General features: G+C 39.2%; 2 protein-coding genes across 4 annotated transcripts in view; one reads left to right on the top strand and one right to left on the bottom strand.

Moving 5' to 3' along the window:
• Positions 1 to 672: 672 nt before the first annotated feature.
• On the bottom strand, positions 673 to 21,469 carry si:dkey-94f20.4 (synembryn-A). 3 transcript variants are annotated; one of them, XM_057825470.1, is made up of 17 exons: positions 21,332 to 21,469; positions 20,719 to 20,781; positions 18,154 to 18,301; positions 8,631 to 13,705; positions 8,297 to 8,391; positions 8,178 to 8,225; positions 7,807 to 7,824; positions 7,363 to 7,452; positions 6,441 to 7,021; positions 6,230 to 6,365; positions 4,279 to 4,467; positions 3,902 to 3,996; positions 3,378 to 3,528; positions 3,218 to 3,313; positions 2,999 to 3,143; positions 2,128 to 2,407; positions 673 to 2,056 (listed from the first exon to the last, which is right to left on the bottom strand). In XM_057825470.1, the coding sequence occupies exons 5-17, from the start codon at positions 8,384 to 8,386 to the stop codon at positions 1,924 to 1,926; spliced, it is 2,052 nt and encodes a 683-aa protein (XP_057681453.1). In that variant the 5' UTR covers positions 8,387 to 8,391; positions 8,631 to 13,705; positions 18,154 to 18,301; positions 20,719 to 20,781; positions 21,332 to 21,469; the 3' UTR covers positions 673 to 1,923. The 3 variants fall into 3 exon arrangements, with proteins under 3 accessions (XP_057681453.1, XP_057681455.1, XP_057681456.1); XM_057825472.1 differs by lacking the exons at positions 18,154 to 18,301; positions 20,719 to 20,781; positions 21,332 to 21,469 and having other exon boundaries at positions 8,631 to 8,809; positions 9,229 to 14,438; XM_057825473.1 differs by lacking the exons at positions 7,807 to 7,824; positions 18,154 to 18,301; positions 20,719 to 20,781; positions 21,332 to 21,469 and having other exon boundaries at positions 8,631 to 14,439.
• The window catches only part of LOC130909242 (transient receptor potential cation channel subfamily M member 4-like), a 38,509-nt gene continuing 36,358 nt past the window's right edge, over positions 20,652 to 22,802 (top strand). Inside the window, exon 1 of the mRNA XM_057825469.1 lies at positions 20,652 to 20,958. Within this exon, the coding sequence (XP_057681452.1) occupies positions 20,896 to 20,958 (63 nt within the window). The 5' untranslated portion in view covers positions 20,652 to 20,895. The remainder of the gene's footprint in view (positions 20,959 to 22,802) is intronic.

Genomic DNA, 22,802 nt, shown 5'->3' with positions numbered 1-22,802 from the left:
TGGAAAAAAAAAAAAAAATACGATGGACTGATGGTGTGAAATTTGAAGCATGAAGTAGCGAGGGGATCACTGTACAGTACATTTTTGCTCCACAAAATTTTAAAAAATAAGTGTCAGAAACACTGCTATAGTGTATGTAGCCAGTCAAAGTGTATCGGAAAATATAAATTAAAACAACTTTTCGGGGGATGAAAATGACTAAAAAAGATGTCTATAACTCTTAAATCTCTAAATTGCCAACCTGCCTACAATAAATATTAAGCGTTAAAACAGCAGTTCTCAAACATTTTGGGTACAGACACTTTACAGGGAAGAAATTGGGAAGAGTGACCCCCTTCAATATCCTAACGGCAATTAAACAAAGCCATAGAGATGAAAATGTTGAGTCTGGATGAGAAAAAAAAAAGTGTCGTAATAAGACATGGATATTTTCTATACAAGAATACAGTACAGTGATCCCTCGTTTTTCGCGGTTAATGAGGACCAGAACCCGCTGTGATAAGTGAAAAACCAGGAAGTAGCACTAGACCCCCCCACCCATAAAGTATATTTTTTTGGGTGTGTTCAATCTATATATTCAGAGTAAGCATTGAAAAGAGATAATTATAATAAGTTTTAAACATGTTAGTGTCCCACTGATTTATTTTTAAACATGAATAAAGAGAAGAAAAAAAAAGAAAAATGCTTGGCTTTATTAAATGCTTCATTGAGTGAGTCCACTCAAACTGCTCCCTTACACACAATGAGTTGCCACAGCAAATCTTCAACAAGTTAAACGATGATTGATGCATGCGGCGCTTTGAAGTCTGCGGCTCTGGAAAGCTCAAACCAAAAAACATCGTTAACTTTTAATGAGCAACTCCAGTGCACGGGCTGACGAACAAAGAGCATGAAGAGGGAGGGAGCGAGCATGAGGCTGGTCGGGACAGCTCATCTGTATGTATATTTTTTAATTGAAAAAAAATCCGCGATGACTGAAAGCGTGAAGTTTCTTTAATTGCTAGGACTTAAACCCTGTGCTAATACGCCGCTTGATCTCCCAACTTATTTATAGGGATATAGACCCTACTCACCAAAGTCACAGAATGACGTATCACTGTATCCGGCCGCCATATTGTTCGTCAGTGTTTATCCGTATTCTCAATGGTTTCAATTTGTCGTGCAATTTATAGTGCAATTCATGGAAGCCCCGGTGCTTTCAGACGCTGTAAACTCATTGGATGTGTTGCATAAAAGACGTTATGTGGAAAAGCTTCAGTCTATCCATTCGCCAGATCCATATTTGATGCCTAAATCGATATTTTTCGACCCGCTGTCTTCGCCCTCTCTGCCTAACATCTGCTACCCTGATATCTACAACTATCTTGTCCACACAAAATCAGCCTATTCTCACAAAAGTTTGAAAAACTTTTAAGAGCAGCACTCTAAGCAACATTACCCCGTGCGACCCTCGTGTGAAAACCCTCTAAATATATATTAAATGCATCTTACCAGGTATAAAATGAGTACTACACAGTCTGTGGTGATCGTTTGGTGCCCAGTTTTCTCGTTGAATTGCAGCAGTCCATCTCGCTCTCCTCTCCGGGTCTCTCGGAATACGGTAGAACTTCAAGTCTCTCCGTCTATCTTCTCTGTTATTGCAACCAACCGCCACACACGCCTTCACCATTTTCATTATTAATGTTAACGAGCAGAAAAACACGCCATAATAGGAGGAATTTACGTAGCGGTAATGCTTAAACCTGACGAGCTGACAGACAATATGGCGCGGAGGCGTGGTAGTTACGTCATGTGAGTAGGGTCTATAGGGATGTCAGGTTTATGTACTGGTACATCACAACCACTTAACAGACACTCTCGGCAACAGCTCGCACAGTTTGAGACTCACTACAATAAAATAATATTTAAGGGAGAAAATAGACTTCATTGATTCTTGTCAACTTGATCCATATCGTTGTCAGATGTCGACTCTTCAATGAGGCAGTCCTCGCGTAGTCCTGCCATCGGGACCAGCTTCCCGTCTGCGTCCACTCCCATTGGCTGAATAATGTTATCCCTGTAATCATTTAAGATGATTTCCTAAGTAAATAAATGAATGGTGTTGGGATAACTACACTGCACACAGACCTGGACATCTTGTTGAAGATCCGAATAAGCCGCTTGGCCTCCTCCTCTTTCTCCTCCTCTGTCATACCCTCCATAGGGTCCGGCAGCTCCGCTTCCACTCGCCCCGTCACCGGGTTGACTCGGTCTTTAACCTGACGGTATTCTTCGGTATCTGAGTCCGAATCACTGGAGTAGAGGGTCTCGCTGCAGGTGGTTCTGGACGTTGAGCCACCCAAAAGGCCCCTAGTGGCCAAGAGCCCTGCCGCGTTGCCATAGCCCGTGTACTTGACGAAACGTCGGACTAGAAGAAAAAAGTTGAAGATGTTATTCTCAAAATTGTTGGAGGGTAGTGGTGGCGTTCCACATTTTTCAACACATTTAATACTGATCTTTCCATTTCAATAGCAAACTACTTAGCTCATCTGGGACATCCTTGGAGAAAATGTACTCATTCTAATTTCGCAAATTTGTCAGATTTGTTCCATCTCGGCATTCCCAAATTAATGCAGATATTTTACGTTTTCACCTTGTTTTTCCACATTCTTTAAATTAATACCTTACTCAAAATTTCCCACATTTTGATTGTAACATTCCCTATTAAACAGATACTTAACTTTACCATCTTCCACATTTGCCCACCCATTTAAACATCACAATTTCAAAATGTTCAGCTCATTACATTAGAATGGGACACATGGAGAATTATCAATCTCATGCTATAGATTTTTATATTCTCAACTTGAAAACATTTAACAAATTCCCACCACTTCGTTTACAAAATTTTAAATTCGATTTGTAAAGCCATTTTACAAATTTAAGACGTTTCTTCAGGCACTTCTATTTTAAAAGCTACTGTTGTTTAATTATTGCAGATAAACATTGTCTTAGTTACCATTTTCCTTGCAGAGAACAAAAATGAGGTCAGCGGCGCAGTGTTTGAGGTCCGTGTCCAGGTGAGTCATGAGTCGAATCAGGCGACTCTTCACAGTGCAGCCTTCCTCCGGCCTCTGGGAAACATCCCTCAGAGGAGGCAAAATCTGCGAAGGTTAAGTTAATTAGTCAAAGTAGTTGTATTTGGTTACTGTTGCCATGATTTTGTGTGGCTTTATACATATTCCCTGATGTAGTGGCGTGTTTCCTTGTGTGCCCTACAGCTCTCTGTGAGCAAATTGAGGATTGGCGTCAGTTTCTCTTTGACTCTATCCCCCTGAGAAGAAGATCGGTACTGTCAAGTTATTGACCAAGTGCGACTATGTTCTACACTTAATTACCGATTCCAGGCGTCTCTCCATGAATAGCAACAAGTTATGGACGCAGGCCATGTTGACACCATGGCACTGCTCTGAGTCAGGCTCCAGTGGCACCATCAGGAGAACATCCAAACACTGAAGAGGCAGCGCTGACAAGAGGTTGACTGTGTGGCTGTGCAAAAAGAAAGAAGAAAAAAAACTAGATGTCGGGCTTCAAATAAAAGTATGTCACATGTAATTACTTTAATAAGTATAGAGGCATGAAACATTGTCAAACCTGTGCATTCATTTGTATTTAGTAGAATGAATAAAAGTGATAAATGTAGTCATAAAATAGTTTGTTTTACTATTTTTTTATTTATTTCACAACAACAAAAAACATTTTCATTTCATTGGTGAACTAAAAATTTCATGTGTATGTAAAATAAAACATTTTAATTGAAAAAAAAAAAAATACACATATTTCCTTGAGCATGTTTATAACAACAGTAGTCTTGTGAATGTTGTTTATTGAGAGAAAAGAAGAGAGGAAAAAAAGAGTTCACCCTTGCAGTTCATCTGTGTCCTCAGGAATCTCGCACTTTCGCAACATGCACAGTCGCAGGATTGCTACTAGGTGGCGGTAAAGAGCTGCATCAGACTGAAGAATACCAACAAACTGATGAGTTGATTATGAGAACAGTGGCAAGAATATGAATTAGAAATACTTAGTGTACTTATGTGAATTTTACTTGAGTATTTACATTTCATGAGATTTTTTAAAATGTTAAATCCTTGCATAACTGTCAATAACATGGTATGGTACTTCTATTTCACTGCAGTGAAATAATTTAGCAACTTCTTTTCTTAAAATTAATGTGTTCTGAACATTTAACCACTACTTTTTATCACATTAAATCCGAATATAAATTTTCCAACTCACTTCAGTAGGTGCCTCCCTGTGGGATCTGTGCGTGACATTGAAAAGGATTTTGAGGATCTCAATGATGCGCTGAGAGGCCTCCAGAGAAATAGGGGGCGCCATGGGGTCCAACGTGCACTCATACTGCTCCTTCCACTGCACTTCCAAGCAGCCTTCTAAAGCTGCTGAGAGTATGGAGACACCTGCTTCCTACATTTGGGACACAAAAAATAGATCCTTCAGTAACTCATTAGCTTCCATTGACGGCATTAGACGTCAAAACCATTTGAACTGGGAGGGATTGCTTCTCCCAGTTCAAATGCATTGGCCGACACCCCTGCAATTCTGTCTGATAATGCTAAATTTCTCCCAGAAAATTGTTGCAATTACAAATGCTTTGGTAGTAATATCTTCATCTTCATGTATACTGCTTGCAATGAAAAAACACAAAACAGAACGGGAAAAAAAAATCATTATCATTTTACACAAAACTACAAAAGTAGGCCAGACAAAGGTATTGGCACCCTTTGAAAAATCATGTGATGCTTGTCTAATTTGTGTAATTAACAGCACTGTTATTTACCTGTGGCACATAACACGTGGTGGCAATAATTAAATCCCAACTTGCAGCCAGTTAAAATGGATTAAAGTGGACTCAACCTCTGTCCTGTGTCCTTGTGTGCACGGCATTGAGCATTGAGAAAAGAAAAAAGACCAAAGAACTGTCTGAGGACTTGAGAAGCAAAATTGTGAAGAAGCATGGGCAATCTCAAGGCTACAAGTCCATCTCCAAAGACCTGAACGTTCCTGTGTCTACTGTGCGCAGTGTCATCAATAAGTGTAAAGCCCATGGCACTGTAGCTAACCTCCCTAGATGTGGACGGATAAGAAAAATTGACGAGAGATTTCAACGAAACACTGTGCGGATGGTGGATAAAGAACCTCGACTAACATCAAAACAAGTTCAAGCTGTCTTGCAGTCCGAGGGTACAACAGTGTCAACCCGTACTTTCCGTTGGCATCTGAATGAAAAGGGACCCTATGGTAGTATACCCAGAAAGACCCCACTTCTGACCCAGAGACATAAAAAACCCAGGCTGGAGTTTGCTGAAACTTAGCTGAAAAAGCCAAAAACGTTTTGGAAAAATGTTCTCTGGTCAGATGAGACAAAAGTAGAGCTTTTTGGGAAAAGGCATCAACATAGAGTTTACAGGAAAAAACAAGGCGTTCAAAAAAAAAGAACACGGTTCACACAGTCAAACATGGCGGACGTTCCCTGAGGTTTTGGGGTTGCTTTGCTACCTCTGGCACTGGACTGTGTGACCGTGTGCATGGCATTATGAAGTCTGAAGACTACCAACAAATTTTGCAGTATAATGTAGGGCCCAGTGTGAGAAAGATGGGTCTCTCTCTGAGGTCATGGGTCTTCCAGCAGGACAATGACCCAAAACACACTTCAAAAAGCACTAGAAAATGGTTTGAGAGAAAGCACTGGAGACTTCTAAAGTGGCCAGCAATGAGTCTAGACCTGAATCCAGTAGAACACCTGTGGAAAGATCTGAAAATGGCAGCTTGGAGAAGGCATCCTTAAAATCACAGAGACCTGGAGCAGTTGGCCAAAGAAGAATAGTTTAAAATTCCAGTTACTGGATACTGGAAGCGGTTGTTCGCAGTTATTTTGTCTAAAGGTTGTGCTACCAAGTATTAGGCTGAAGGTGCCAATACTTTTGTCTGGCCCATTTTGGGAGTTTTGTGTAAAATTATAATGATTTATATATATTTTTCATTCCCTTTTGTGTTTTTTCATCGCAAGCAAAATAAATGAAGATATTACTACCAAAGCATTTGTAATTGCAATCATTTTTTGGGAGAAATTCAGCAATATCTGACAGAATTGCAGAGGTGTCAATACATTAGGCCAGCAATTTATATATGTGTCAACTGCACTGAAACAAGACCAAGTTTTAGTCACCTGCTGAAGTTGAGTGCTAAGCTCAGGTCGTAGCGCAGTGACGAGAAAGGTGAGTCGTAATTCATAAAACTGAACACTAGAGGGAGGTGAGCAACTGATGCTGGAGGAGAGACGCTCTCTAAGGCCGCATATGAGCCTGAAACAAACAAAAACATTGGCAGTATGACATCTCTCTCCATAAATATAAATAATTGTGAAGAAAGACTCCCACCTGAGGGCGCTAAACCTTTCTTGCGCCCATGTGCTGTTGTACACTAAATTACACAACACCTTCAAAGCCTCCTTCCTCTGCACCTCATCCCCAGATGATCCATCCTCTTCATAATCATCCTCCATTTTGCTCTCTCGGCGGTCCTTCCTCCCTCGCTCCAGCTCCTTATGATGGATGCTGCCTCTGTGCGTGGCATCAATGCTGGGCCGGTGGCTGCCGGGCAAGCTGATGCTGTCTGGATCACTACAAGCTTCACTCCTGGCGTCGTCCTCAAAGGTCGAGCGGTCTTGGTTGGAGTCATCGTCTGCGTCGCCGCAACGTGGCGGTATTTTGATATCTTCAGTGAGAGAAGAGATGATGTTGTCGTAGAAATCCGAGTCAGAGTTGGTGACAGCATTGTCGTTGGTCTCGTTTGTGGTCAGCCCTGCTGCTTTGGCAAGAGTGAGGAGAGCATCATCGGTCACCAAAGGTCCTAGGACCCTCTTGTCTCTTGAGAGGATCCGTAGGGTGCGTAGAGTGACTCGCAGCAGATGACATGGAACTTCTGTTCTTATGAACCGCACCAGAACTGCTGCCAAGCTCTAAAGACAAATACATGAATACAGTAAATACCAACCAAAACACTTCTTTTTTTCAGTACTGCACTTAATTTATAAGGTATAGAAGTGTTTTGTGATTTTTATGGTATCGTTATGGTTTAAACTAATAAGACAGGCAGTTGCAGTATATTGCGTATATTCTCACGGAATAATCTAAGGAAAAACTCTGATTTTCTTTTTCTTTTTCAAAACAACAACAAAAAAAAACCTCAAATTTATTAATTATTTTAATATTTTACAATAGAAAACTTGAATTAATTAATGAAATTGATTTATCACACAGGCCTAATTAACATCGAAGATGTGCAGGATAGGGTCCAAACCTGTCTGAGGAGTAGACCTCGGTCTTCCTGGTCATTCACATCATAGTCAGAGTCAGATTCCGTGCTGTCCCTTACTTTATTCTTCCTAAACTGTCGAAACAAGGAAACATAACAACTGAATATTATTATGTAAACAATAGGCATTTTTACATGAAGTACAGGAAAAAGACGTATTTCAGGTAAATTTAAAGTATATTCTGGTAATATGATGTAATTAAAAAACCCGGTAGTTCTGTTGTCTGAATGGCAACAGGTAGACCTTGTGCCATATTTTTTGCCATATTGATGTCGTTGTCTGGCATTTAGATATGTGTAGTACTGTAAAAATTAATTTTCAGTGCAATTCAGTGTACATGGACCATTTTTAAAAGAACATCAATGGTCTCTCACAGAACTATAGTTGGAAATATCTGGTGTAAACATTTGTAACTAACATCCGTATACCTCTTCCAGTTTTCTTTGCTTAAGGTGTGCAGCCACATTGACGTGAACAAAGAAGTAGCCAAAGGACAAAGAAAACAGTATCAATACACCAATCAAACAGAGATATCCACACTAGATGCTGCTAAGAGGCTGCGAGTGACTGGAGAATGTCTAAAAGATTATCAGTGTCGGGGCGCAATCTGCTTGAGCATGCAAACAGAGAGGATCAGGGACGACTGATACAGCAGAAATACTAATCAGAGATGGACTGTAGGAGATCTGAGGAAGGGTAGTTGAAGAAAGTGGCTGGCTGTATGACGTACAGGAAAGAGATGGAAGGGGGGCTACTCTTGAACGGAAGCGAGGTTTAGTGTATTGTAAAAGATGCTTACTTTCCTCCTGTCTCTCTCCTCTGCGTCAAAGAAGAAACACTGGGCGTACTGTTGGAACACAGCCACACGCAGTCATCATTGTACATGCTGTAAAATCAGTGTATTCGTGTTAATATTACCTCAGTGTTGAATTCCTGCAGCTGGGTATGAACGCTGCTCACATCCCCGTGCCTGATGCACCGGATAATCCCCTCAATGTCTACGACCATGTTTCCTGCACGCGCACACCAATAATTAAAATGGAAGTTACACAATAATCAAAGTGAGAGGTGGAGATTATGCATTAATGGATTGATGAATCGCTGTGATGTGAGCTCAATATGAAACAAAAGAACTTTAATATGACATTTAAGTGCACATTTAGTCAAAATTAAAGACCACACAATACGTTCTGTATGAATATGAATGCAAAAACACATCCACATAATGCATATGGAGTTTGCTTAAACCTACCTTGATTAGTTTTCCGTAGCAACTAGGTGATATTATATCGGTGTGTTGTCACGACTTCAGAAGATCCAATGTTGCTTCGTCTACGTATACGAAGAGTGCATGAGTTCTGACAGGTTCTGCTCAATTCCAGTTGCACTCCACTTCCCCACTCTCTCTCTCCCTCGTTCCCACTTTCTCTCCTGTTAATCCAAGAGAGATGAAGGGGCCACAGAGTTTATAATCCACTAATGGACTCCCAGTTTATATCTCTGTGATGACCATGTAACCTTTTCTAGGTTTTTCAAGCCTTGAACAGCTCCCTACCTCCTGTACTTTCTTATTTAAAAGCTTTCATTGAAATATTACTAATCAAAACAATGGCTAAAAATCACAAATAACCTGCCTCTGTTGCATAATATTGCTACAACTGATACAAAATGTGAAAAATCATTTTCAGAAAAGATTCCATCTCAAAACATTGTAAACGGGCACAGTGTTCTAGTTAGCATATTCTACAAGACAGCCCGTTCGTCTCATCAGACCATAGGACATGGTTCCAGTAATCCATATGCTTTGTTGACATGTCTTCAGCAAACTGTTTGCGGGCTTTCTTGTGTACCGTCTTCAGAAGAGGCTTCCTCCTGGGGTGACAGCCATGCACACCAATTTGATGTAGAGTGCGGCATATGGTCTGAGCACTAACAGGCTGACCCCCCACCTCTTCAATCTCTGCAACAATGCTGACAGCCCTCCTGTAACGAGTCACATGACATTTTGGAGCGAAAATGACAAGCAGTACTCAATTTGGACATTTAGGAATGTATGTTTTTTCAAAGGGGTGTACTCACTTTTGTCGCCAGGGGTTTAGACATTAATGGCTATATTTTGAGGTATTTTGAGGGGAAAATAAATTAACTCTATTATATAAGTTGCTCACAGACTACTTTTCATTGTGTCAAAGTGTCATTTTGTCAGTGTTGTCCCATGAAAAGATATACTCAAATATCTGCAGAAATGCGAGGGGTGTACTCACTTTTGTGATAGACTGTATGGTGTTCATATGTTTAGTTTAATGAAATCTTAACACTTAACTATCCTTAGGTGTGATATAATTTTTATGTGCACCAAGGGTATAGGTTTGGTCTCAAATTAGTAACAGCATAACCTGCATATACACTTTTTGCTTGGGACGGGACATCAATAAGACCAAACAGATTGGGTGAACGGGGGTCAAGGCTACCTTTCTCACGAATATGTTGATGTGTTTCCTACGTAAAAATTAAAAAATGTAAAATTCTTATTTTCAAAGGAAATAATGGGGGAAATCCCCCTTGCTTCACATAAAGGAAAATTACAGTTGTTGTGTTTGTGTGTGTTGTTGTTGTTTTTTTTTTTTTTTTTTTTGGGCGGGGGTGTTAAAATGTCTGCAAATAAAAATTATTTTGAAATAAATGATGTAGAAAATAAAACAAATACTTTTTAATTAATGAATAAATGCACTAAATGCACAGTTGAATTAACATTAAAAGTAGAAAATACATACAGTACCGGAGGACAATTATCTTGAAGCTGCTCTCTACACGAGTTTTGCAGGTTAGCAAGTTTACACAGTTTCATGTTATGCTAACCCTATGCGGGTCCGACTTTCAGTAGCAAAATTGGTGGCGTATTCCCCTCTTCCACAACATTGACATCTTTTTACATTACTTACAGTGGCTGCTGCTGCGGCTGGACAAAAAAAAAATCTCATACCCCTCGTTTTCGAAGAAGGCGGCATGTTGACATGTATTTTTGTCGGAGCTGTGTGAGCGTGCGTGTTTGTGTGTTCTAGTTATCAGCCAATCAAACGTGTATTTGAGGCGGGAAAAAATGGACCGGCACTTTCAGCAAGTGAAAAGGGGTAAGTATGAGTCTGAACATAATGAAAATAATTCACTTAATAATGGTAGGGTCGAATCTATTCTTGCAACGTATGAGAACACAATCTAAATTTCCTACATAACTGAAGTCATTATATAATTCAAATAGGGTTGCTTAAAAGTTGGTGGGGACAATGTGAGCATTATGAAAAGTTGGTGGTGTTATGTCCCTAGGTATTGTCCCTATGCACATTGATCACATTGACTGGCTGTTGGCCTGTCTAGAATGTATCCTAGTGCTTTACCGCTGTTTTTGTATGTATGTATGTATGTTAATTTCCACTAGATGGCACTATTTTCACAATATGGGGTAACAGTTTCTCAGTTTCAGGACCATTTAAGGACGCACCTGCGAAGTTACCAGTAACTGATAAATAACGAGCCACGATTATTCCTGAATGGTTTTGGATAATTCTACCCTTTAAAAAATTGGTTCATAATTAAGAAAACGGCTGTAATGGCCTACTTACATTTCAAATTAACTTGATTGCAGCGTTTTTTGGACAATAAGGTACACTTAAAAGTTATTATTATTTCCCCTCCAAAATTGACAGTGCGCCTTTTAATTCATTGCACTTTATGTATGAATTCTGGTTTTGCTTCATGACTTTGAACCTATATATATTTTTAAGTATTACGACTTACAGAGTTACAGTACAGCATAGGATATTTATTTATCAATAAATCATTTTATAATTGAATTAGTTGAAAGTAGTAGTAGTTTAAGTAGTTTAATTAGTTCTTTAGTAATAGTAATTAACAGTTTAGTTTATTTACTCAAGTAGAATATAAATAAATTTAAAAAATGTTACAAATTAAAATAAAAAAAGACAAATTAAGTGTACTAATGCATTAATGTGCCTTAAAATTCAGTGCGCCTCATGTACCTTAGAGTCGGAAAAATATGGTATCAAGAATATACTAATCATTTAATGGGAAAAAACATGTATAAAATGTAAAAGTATAAATGTTACTAATATATTGGTATTTGATGATTTACAATAAGAAAATCAAATCAAACCATTATTTAATGACATATGAAAAAAACAAAAACTAAGCGAGAGGAATAAAACTTTTCCATGATTACTAAGAATATTACAGGTCATTTTCAAATGCTTTCCGATGAAATGCGGATGTTTACACGAGTGCTCACGAAGGTACCCTGAGAGCTCCTAAAATTGCCATGAAACCTGTGAAAAGATAATATCATAAATGAGAATGACAGGCTTTCCTGGCAGGATGCTTACTCCTGTGCCCAGTGGGTATAAAGGAAACAGGGCCAAGAGGCTCTCAAGTGTCCAACTGGCGACTGGAGTCACACAACAACAGGATGTGCACTACGTCAGGGAGAAATGGGAAAGAGGGGAAGAAGGGTCCTCACTAAGTGCTTCCAACGTATATTTCTTGAAAATGAACTAGACACTTGAGGAAGGTGATCAACAAGTCAAAGTTAAAAAGGGACGTTTGACCCTTGGGCACCTTTGAAACAAACATTGTCACTGATGTATGAGTTCCTCAAAAATACTGCTAAGATTTGATTTAATGGAACATTGTGACCAACTTTCATAACACAGAGGACGCTATAAATCTCATGTGAACTCTACGAATGAAAAAAAAAAAAAGATTTCAAGACGTTAATCTACCTGACTTACATAATATGGCTTTTTGTGTTTCCGGGTGCATCCATCCGCACAATCTCTACACAGGTTGTCCTTATACGCTGCGATCGGAAGCCCATTCCCATCTAATATCAAGCAGGACGTGGAGTACATACTGGTAACCAGGTCAATTAGAGAGGACAGACTCACATTTTAGTTATTATTTTAGCCAGAAACATAATGTCGATGCAGATCATTTACTTTAGCAGGCCACACAAAATCACATGGCCGGACGAATCTGGTCCCTGGGCCACGAGTTTGATTAAAGGAAAAGTACATTTTTTTCAACCACTGCTTGTGTCAAATATCTGATTGACGACGCAAGCACAGGCAAAACTACAAACTACACACGCACAAATGCATTAAATGTATGGTGAAGGGATCTGAGGGTGAATATTATTTGTTCTACTGTACAGAGCTGCAGCTATCGATTATTTTAGTAGTTGATTAATCGATGAACTAATAAGTTCGAATAATCGAGTAATTGGATAAGAAACATAAAAATTTAAAATACCTGAGCTGAGCCTCAAATGGTATAAAAAAATAATAAATAAGGTTATAAGTACAACAGAAGAACAATTGGCTAACTTATACAGCAAAATTCCGCTAGCTTAAATGCTATAAAATGCTAACAGTTTTATTTTTTTATTTTTACAATTCTCTTGACAAATGATTCAGACACATATTCTCTCATTAGCTCAAACAAAAATCTAGCTTATGTTGGTCTTAACAGGGAGCAGCTGGATGCAGCCATGTGAAATGAGTTATGTCATACTCACTGTTGCCACTAGAGGGCAGTGTATCCACCCATATCAATAAAATTAACGCAAACACTTTCAAAACAAACGATTACAACTCCACTTCATTTAAACAAATACTTGAAGCAGCAAAATTTGATTCGAATCTTTTTTCTAATCGAATTACTCGAGTTAATCGATTAATCGTTGCAGCACTACTACTCTATAATAATAATGGAATCTCAACACCAATCAGTGATCACTAAGCGAGTTGTTGGTGGGAATATAGGTCAGTGGCTAAACCATAACGCGTGCTCAGGCTCCATAGGTCAGTAACCTTAAGTGGAAACAGGGAATTTCCTGTTTTTTATGATGTATTGTGTATTTTATCATATGTCTTCCAAAGTTACACTCCATGTCTGGATGGGAACATCTCAAATTTCTAGACTGACCTAATTGAACTCAATCGATTGCAGCATGCATTGATCTTGTCAAATATGTGTAAATTGCTTGTTTCGCAAATAAGCTTTGGTTCAGCGGTTGGTCAGCTGAAAAGGTTTGCTTGTTTTAGGCACGTACTCCTTTTCTCTCGCACTAATGTGTCATTATGTGTAGAAAGGGAAATGAGAGTATTCATAACAGTCAGACGTAACCCCTTCTTAATCACGCGTTAGTTTATTATGCAGCCTTATGATGGAGTGATGACTCAGTGCAATGACGACACACAGACCAGATGCTCCACAGTGGAGGTAAACAATAGCTCCCCGAAGGGAAGTTGTGCACTAGAGAGATGAAAAGAGGCAGAGAGAAAATTAGTGTGGTAATTGGAAACTACTGGACATCTTCCAATTTAATAGAATAATAGAAAGAAATAGGGGATTGTTTTCTTACGAGGTGCTTCTGTAAGGTTTCGGTAAATACGAAACTGCCAAGATGCTTTTCTGCCCATAACTTTGGCACAAGTTCGAAGAGCTTAATTACATAGTAAAATAAGCGATAGCCACAGTAAGGTTCTCAAAACACGATCTATTCTTGAAAAACCATGTTACAGAAGGGCTGCTACTACTTCAACTGATTAAACACTGACCTCCATGCAAACCATCAACAATCTTAAGTGTAGTTTTTGATCATCATAAATACAGGGGGGAAAAAATCATTATTACTTAACACAAAACTCAAAAAATGGGCCAGACAAAAGTATTGGCACCCTCACCCTAATACTTGGTAGCACAACCTTTAACTGCGAACAACCGCTTCCGGTATCCATCAATGAGTTTCTTACAATGCTCTGCTGGAATTTTAGACCATTCTTCTTTGGCCAACTGCTCCAAGTCTCTGAAATTTGAAGGGTGTAGTCTCCAAACTGCCATTTTCAGATCTCTCCATAGGTGTTCTATGGGATTCAGGTCTGGACGCATTGATGGCCACTTAAAAGTCTCCAGTGCTTTCTCTCAAACCATTTTGTAGTGCTTTCTGAAGTGTGCTTTGGGTCATTGTCCTGCTGGAAGACCCATGACCTCTGAGGGAGACTCAGCTTTCTCACACCAGACCCTACGTTAGCCTGGAAAATTTGTTGGTGGTCTTCCGACTTCATAATGCCATGCACACGGTCAAGCAGTCCAGTGCCAGAGGCAGAAAAGCAACCCCAAAACATCAGGGAACCTCCGCCATATTTGACTGTGGGGACCGTGTTCTTTTCTTTGAAGGCCTTGTTTATTTCCTGTAAACTCTATGTTGATGCCTTTCCCCAAAAAGCTCTACTTTTGTCTCATCTGACGAGGGAACATTCTTCCAAAACATTTTTGGCTTTCTCAGGTAAATTTTGGCAAACTGTAGCCTGGCTTTTTATGTCTCTGGGTCAGATGTGGGGTCTTCCTGGGTATCCTACCATAAAGTCCCTTTTTATTCAGATGCCGATGGATAGTACGGGTTGACACTGGTGTACCCTCGGACTGCAGGACAGCTTGAACTTGTTTGGATGTTAGTTGAGGTTCTTTAGCCAACATCCGCAAAATCTTTCGTTGAAATCTCTCGTCAATTTTTCTTTTTTGTCCACATCTAGGGAGGTTAGCCACAGGGCCATGGCGTGTACACGTATTGATGACGCTGCGTAGACGCTGTGTAGACACAGGAACATTTAGGTCTTTAGAGATGGACTTGTAGCCTTTAGATTGTCCATACTTCCACACAATTTTGCTTCGCTTTGGTCTTCTTTCTTTTCTCAATGCTCAATGTGGTACACACAAGGACACAGGACAGCGGTTGAATCAACTTGAATCAATTTTAACTGGCTGCAAGTGTGATAAAGTTATATCCACCATCTGTTATGTGCCACAGGTAAGTAACAGGTCCTGTTAATTACACAAATTAGAGAAGCATCACATGATTTTTCAAAGGGTGCCAATACTTTTGTCCGGCCCATTTTTGGAATTTTGTGTAAAATTATTATATTATGAATAACAATCTGCTGAGGCATAGACTTCATAATGGTATTGACGGGTCAGATTGGTCATGTACTGTGCCTCGCATTCAAGTAGGGGGCCGCCCTCATCAAGAGAAGCTATTAACAAACACACGCACGCAGCGATCTAACGCCGGATTTCTGTTGAAAAAGTACGAAAGCTGTACCGCATACAAACAGGAAGGATTGTCTCAGGAATGATTTGTTTGAGGATTCAATGTAATTATTATATTTCTTGTACCATGCATACATTTTGAAATGTTGTGAAAAAAATTAATGGGAGAAATTAGCCGCTACTGCATTGGCATCATAGTTGGCAATATTTACGTAAAATAAATGCTAAGTGCACGTTTTATTTGCTTTTAACCACAAATAGAGACTGTTTTACGTCCATATCTATAAAGATTTCAGGGATTTCAGCATTTATTCACAAGAATTTTCACCTGAAAAATTCTGATTACATAAGGTGGCCGCTAGCTACATTTACTAACAGATTAGAATTGTACTTCAACATATTTATGTAAAATAAATGCTAAGTGCACGTTTTTTTGCTTTTAACCAAGAATCGAGACTGTTGTACATCCGTATCTCTAAAAAATTCAGGGATTTAAGCATTTATTCACAAGAATTTTCAACGATAAAAGCTCTTTGTCTGAGACTCCACTCGGTCAGCTTTGACAGCCTCGCCAACAATGTAGGCCCGCTATTTATCGGCCCCGCGCCCCATGTCCCGTCAATACATTATGAACTCTATGGCTGGGATTATAGTGTTAAGACAATGAACTCTGAGTTCTCTGATTCCTCTCAATTAAGACAACAAGGATTGTTAACTTCAGGCCTGCTATCAGTGGACGACAGAGCTGTTCATTAGTTTTTCCCAATTCCCCAATTTCAATCTGTTCTTTGATCCTGTCGGGAAAGAACTGTTACCATGGATGCCAAAGTCATTATAGACATTTCAATTGGGTCCGTCAAATTGGGCCTGCATCTTGTTTCAATGGTTTGAAGTAGGGTTGGGTGATCTGGCCAAAAAATGGACCGCAATACACCCACCCACCCATCTCGTCCAATCTTGCTTCTTTTCACAATTCTTTAAAGTTGTTCTTTATGTTGTTGCTTTTTTTTTGTAATCCCTCACATATCACTGTTAATGGGGACCAGAACTGAATTGTCGTTTCACCCTCCATCCATTTTTAACATACATTTATTTGGGTGTATTGATGACATCATTAAGTGTATATAAAACCCTATAAATACATGTTATTGTTAGAACATTAAAGAATAGTTTTAAACATGTAAATAAAATATTGATAAATATTACTCTAAGTAACATACATGAAATAATGTATAAATAGTACGTACTTTACATTCAATGTCGCAATGTTATATGATACGTGCGTGTGTGTGTGTGTGTAAGTGTACATACTGTACATACGTAGATGGAAATAAAGTGTTTATAAATATGTTTTTACTACTATTTTATTCTTATAAGATTTTTAAGGATGACCTCACCTGGAGTGTACTAAACTGTCTAAAAAACATCAACAATTGACTGTTTTTCGAGGGATTGTTCAAAATCTGCCAAGCTAGTCAATTTGTATCTGCACTTCTATATCATTGATTAAATATGATACAGCTAAATACTGAGATTGAGCTAATTCTTCCCCCCGATCTTCAATCACAATCTTCAAATCGCTCAGCTCAACATTGTATGTCCTTAATCCGATGCTCGTGAACAGGGAAAACCTTTTTGGCAGGTGGCAAATATACTAGTACAACGCAGTTTCAAAGCCAATTGGTCAAGAAGAAAAGGGAAAAAAAAAGAGGAAATTTACAGCTAGGCAAACCCCGTTATAGCAGGAAACACGCTGTAACGCTATAAATTTCAGGTTTGACAAAGGTGTTTGAGATCAAGAGGTTGTTTTTCTTCACACTGTGTGTGGGGATTAGTGGGAGCGAAGGACATTTCAGGAATAAACATGCTGATGGTGAATGTGACTCAAGGGGAAAAGGCACAGGAAAAATGAGGCGATAAAGAAAAGCCAGCAGGAGAATCAGCGTTATTTTGGGCCCGTCCGCACTTCCTGCAGGTGATGGAAAAGAAAGAAAGATTTGTGAAACAATTGCTCAGCAGCAAGTGGACGGAGAGTGGCGGGATGGAGGAGGATGTGGAGGAAAAGGGGGGAGGGAGAGATGTATGTGGGGTTCACAGGACGGGGGACGGGGCGGGGGGGGCTTTAGATTCAATGTAAACATCAAACAAGGTACAAGGTCACTTTATCATCACATGCTTTGGCTTTTACTGAAAAGGTTGTTTACAATTACCCATGCAATAAATTAGCAAGTAACACCCTCGAATGTGAAAGCATTACGAGCATGGGAGTTGATCTGGGGTTACCGTGACTACACTCCGGACACACCCCTTCGCCCTATAAAAGGGCCGAAAGTATGAGACTTTCCAACTTGACAATCACAAAGCGACAACAACAACACCTGTGGATTGATGGTTCACTTCAAAAGCAACGGCGGATTTTCCTATTTTCTTGGTGGTAAGCTTTATCTCGCTGAAAACTTTTGTAAAATCCTTCTCCAGCATCACTTTACTCAAGTGTTCCTCTACCATAGAACAGTGCGGTATGGAGATAGCTGTTCTACTGCTTCTGATTGTACCTTTGACAGCTGCTTCACCACTTAAACACACTCTTAGGTAACTAAAAATGTACCTACGCGCTTGACATGCTTTATTATATATTTGGCTCTAATCGGTACCTCATTCTTTCGGAACAACAGGTCAGACAAAGATATCCCCCTCCTAGTGGACATTGGTGAAGGATCAGGGTTGGAAAGGTCCGAGCAAGCACAGGAGCAGCATGCTCCATTGCTGAAGATTGTCCCTTTTCGCTCAAAGGACCTACACCTGGACATGGATGCAATCAAACGCAGGTACATTAATAAACAAAACAAGACGCAATGTTGTTGGTATTATAGTTCAGTGATTTCCAAAGTGATGTACTCGTACCATTTGTGGTACGCAGGCTATATCTAATGGTACATGAGAAACACTAAATGTTAAAACTGATCTTAATATTACATTGTTTAAATCTGGGGGGAAATTAAATACAGAACTATTTTTTGCTTGTGAGGATAAAATATATTTGGATTTAATCTTTCAGGACTTTTTGTTTGTTTTGATACATTTACAGTGGGGAGAACAAGTATTTGATACACTCACAATGGGAAAACCCATTGGCAGTGTATCAAATACTTGTTCTCCCCACTGTATGTGCAATACATTTTAATTGAATTATTGGAGTAATTTAGATTTTAGATTGCTTAAATTTAAGTGCCTTATTAATATTTTAATACCGCATTTTAATTTTATGAAATAATAGTTAGCTCATGGGCGACCTAAGCGACAGGCAAGTATTTTTCCTGCAGGAACTAAATGTAAAAAAAGAGAAGCGCCGCTATTACACATATAGTAGCTGCAGGCGCACAGTAGTACTCCTACGTCATCATTACAGTGATGTTATGTTTACAGTTCTATGTAACAAGCTGGTTCATGTTCTACTCACATGTAAGAAAATTCCCGCCAAACATTTATCACTTTAGCTGTTTATTCAGATATATTTGTGCTCACACAGTGGTCTAAATTGTATGTTCTTGTTAACTGCACAAATTTTCTGTTATTTTCAATGTAGATGTGCAATCCATTTGAAATATGATTATTTTAATTTTTGATTACTCTTCATTTTACTTATATTTATGATTACTTTCCCCTTTCCAACAGCTTGCGCGCAAGACTCCTACGTCCAAGGCGTGCAGCCCAGGCAGGATGCAAGCTGGGAACTTGCCATGTCCAAAACTTGGCCAACACTTTATACCACATCAGCAAAACAAGTGGAAAAGACAAATCCCATAAGGCAAACGACCCACAGGGTTACGGCAGATAGACACACGTTGGATGAAAGCCATACCAAATGCCTCTGTTATGTTCAAAACATTTTGTTTTTCTCATTGACTGGTACTTACTTCATATGTATGCTTTTTGCAACTGTATTTTAGTCATCCTTCCAAAGAAATTCTATATTATTTAATTGTCTTTACAGTAATATATTTATATTCTAATTAAATTCATGTCAAAACTAAAACTCAGTTGTGTGTGATTTTACAAAGTGAGGCAGTGTGATATTTTTACACGGTATGAGATTCTGACGGTATGATAACCTTAAGCCAAAATATCACGGTTTCACGGTATTGCAATTACAGTTCTAAAATATGTTGCTTTTAGATAACTGGGTTAAAAAAATAAAAAACATTCCATTGAACAGGATTTTTATTTTTCAAAACATATTAGCAAATTGGAACATAAGTATAATATTAAGTTCAAATAAATCTGAAAAATTACAAAACTGAAATATTCAAAATAAAATTAAAATAAAAGCAGTCCTTTAGGTGAGCTGAAACCCAAGGCCACAGCTCATTATTAACTTCACAACAAAAATAATTGAATTATTTTCCATAAAAAGTACATGTGTACGACTTGTATCATGTTTACATTACACACACACTCGCTTTCTCAACACAGACAGTTGCCAGAGAGGAAAAAACACCACGTTTTACCACCGCTAGACACACTAAACACGCTGGAGTTAACTCTCGTAGCTGGTGGGAAACATTCATGATAGTGTTTACTAACCTTTAATTTTGTATAAATGCGAAAACATATTGGAGGTTTTGCCTCCTTGGCAGCCACGTTTTACAATTTAGTTGGCCTTCCTCCTCTAAGCTGCGGTCGTCTGTAACTTTTCTATAGCCAAAGTATTCCCATACCAGTGATTTCGTTTTCTTCAATGGGGGAAAAAAAGTTCAGGAGTTTCACCTTCTTCAGCCATCGTGTAGCACAGCTGACTCACTGACACTGAGCAACAACCGGTGGGGGAGGGTTGAGACTTGGGAGCTGCAAGCCAGGGATTTCTCCATGTATTTTTGGGACATAAAAAATAGCTAATACCATAGGGACGGTATGAAGGAAAATTTTTGCGGTTTTGAAACTGTGACATTTTCATACCATGGTATACCTTAAAATGGGTAATCGGCACAGTTCTAGTGCAACAGTGTTCCTGCTGTTTTATATCATTTGGCAGCATTTAGCCATAAAATTTTGATCCAAGACACTCTCTGGAGAGTGCTTGACAAATAAACCAACACCAAAAGTGTTCTGTAATAAACTAAGCTCCTCAAAATCCAGCACCAGGTGTGACATTTGTATGGCTGTGGGTGGTTTTGGAGGAGGCACAATACTGCATTTGCTTCTTCCCACCACACCCTCACCTGTGTGCTTTGCTCGCTCTGCACCTTCCTTCCTCGGTAACCGGCTGCATTGACTTATGAAAACTGTAATGACATCGGAAGGGGAAATAGTCAGTGGATAATGGTTAGAAAAAACCCAGAGTTGATAGTTTTTCCTGTCATCTGCCTCTGAATCGAGGGAGGGGAAAAAAAGAAAGCATGAGAGACACTGGGGACGCGGCAGACGCCGGACACAAAAACAGCAAATCTGAGAAGGACCAGGTGAGAGGAAAAACGTCTTGTGATTGTTGTGAGAGAAGGGGAAGTTGTGAAAGTTTTCAGACCTAAAATGAGTCACAATGACGCGCGTTCACGCTTCTGCTAGCACTCATGTAATTGTCTAACTTATACAGTTAAGCCTTCCTTATCAAACAGAAGGGTAATTCCGTTGTAAATGCATTCGGGTAGACGCTGGTTTATCTCCAACGTACTTCTAAATGATGAAGTTTTGCGCTAATCATGTTTATGGGGCAATTAAAAGAAGATTACGGCGGAAGTTAGCAGATAGTCTACGTGCTAGCATAATAGCGGCTATCGGAATTTGCAAGTAACAAAGGTGTTTTTTTTTTTTTGGGCTGTTCAACCTGACAACTACCTCAAATGGTGTGTGAGGCTTTCCTTTTAAGACGTCAAACATGGAATGAGCCGCTCTGAGTGGTCTACAGTTTCGAAATAAGTGGAAAAAGTTGACAGTGTGTTCATCAGTTCAAACTTCAAAGTAAGATGAACAGTGTATACAGACAGCGGCTGCGTTCCAAATTGCTTTGACAGACTAGTTGCTCAACCGGAGTGTATCGCTGTCGCTCGGTTAGACTTGCTGATACAACTAAATGGAACGTGACCTTCTGTGTACTACTTGTTGCTGCATGTTCAAAAATGTCGAAAGGTTTTGAACGCGATTAATAATGATAATAGTTGTAATGAAAATAATAACTCATTTTATTATATACAACGAAATTAAATACAACGACAATAATCGAAATTTGCACTGTCCTGTAGGCCTACATAACTAAAGTTCATCACTCATATATTTCTCTCATACCTTTTAGCCTACATACAGTACCTGTAGAAACACACACTCAGGTTGTTGTTTATTTATATACTGTCTGATATCTTCCCTGAATCTGCAACTTGTGAGGTGAGAAACGGAAGTGGCAACCACAATGCAATATCCGCAAAATTTTCAGCCAAAAAGAGGCATTTCTGCAGTTAATAATGATTTTGATCCTCACACATATTAAGCTTTCACACTATTTCCACATACACACACTGGGGCAAACTGCAGCCCCTTGCAATAAGTCACAAGCAAGTGTTTAAACACTGCATGCCTCACTGGTGTAATAGCAGGCACTTTCTATGAGCTAAAGCCAACTTGTCAAAGTTTGAGTTTCCATCTCCATCATCCACAGAATTTAATGTTTGGTCACAGTGTAAAACATAAATAGGGGTGTGACAAAATATCAAAATGGTGATATATCGGGATACTTTGTAACCCAAAAGGTTATCGATATGCTCCTCCCAAGAATCGAGATATCGTTTTAAAAAGGTGTCAATGTCTAAAAAAATACATAAAAAGGAATCAACAAGTTGCTACCAAAATCTTCCACCATAATAGTGTCTCAGTTAACTCTAAGGCTGCATTGACGGTGCACGACGCCCAATCCATTTAGACTGGGGGTTTTCAGGGCATTTACAGGTCACTTGCGGTTCATTTTAGGGCATTTATAGGTCATTTCATGTTTAGTTTGAGTCACTGCCTATTCATTTGGGTGATTCCCATAAAATACTCCAATATCAACAGGAAGTAACTGAACATCAACAGATAAATGACCTTATATGGCCCAAAATTATCTCATTGCCTGGCATTGGCTGCCACTGACGGCCATAGACGTTCAATCCGTTTGAAGTGGGAGGGATGGCAGCGAATCGTTCATTCGCTGCCACCTTCCCATTTCAAACGGATTGGACGTCTACTAGTGATAAACTCATTCCAATTCACAGCAGAAACTTGTTTTTCTGTTAATTAGTTGTTGGTCAGAAAATTACTCTAGGATATTCTACAAATG

Source organism: Corythoichthys intestinalis, chromosome 21 (assembly GCF_030265065.1).
Source record: "Corythoichthys intestinalis isolate RoL2023-P3 chromosome 21, ASM3026506v1, whole genome shotgun sequence".
In the NCBI taxonomy this organism is placed as follows: Eukaryota; Metazoa; Chordata; class Actinopteri; order Syngnathiformes; family Syngnathidae; genus Corythoichthys; species Corythoichthys intestinalis.
Note: the sequence above shows the minus strand (reverse complement) of the source record. Positions and strands in the feature narration are given on the sequence as shown.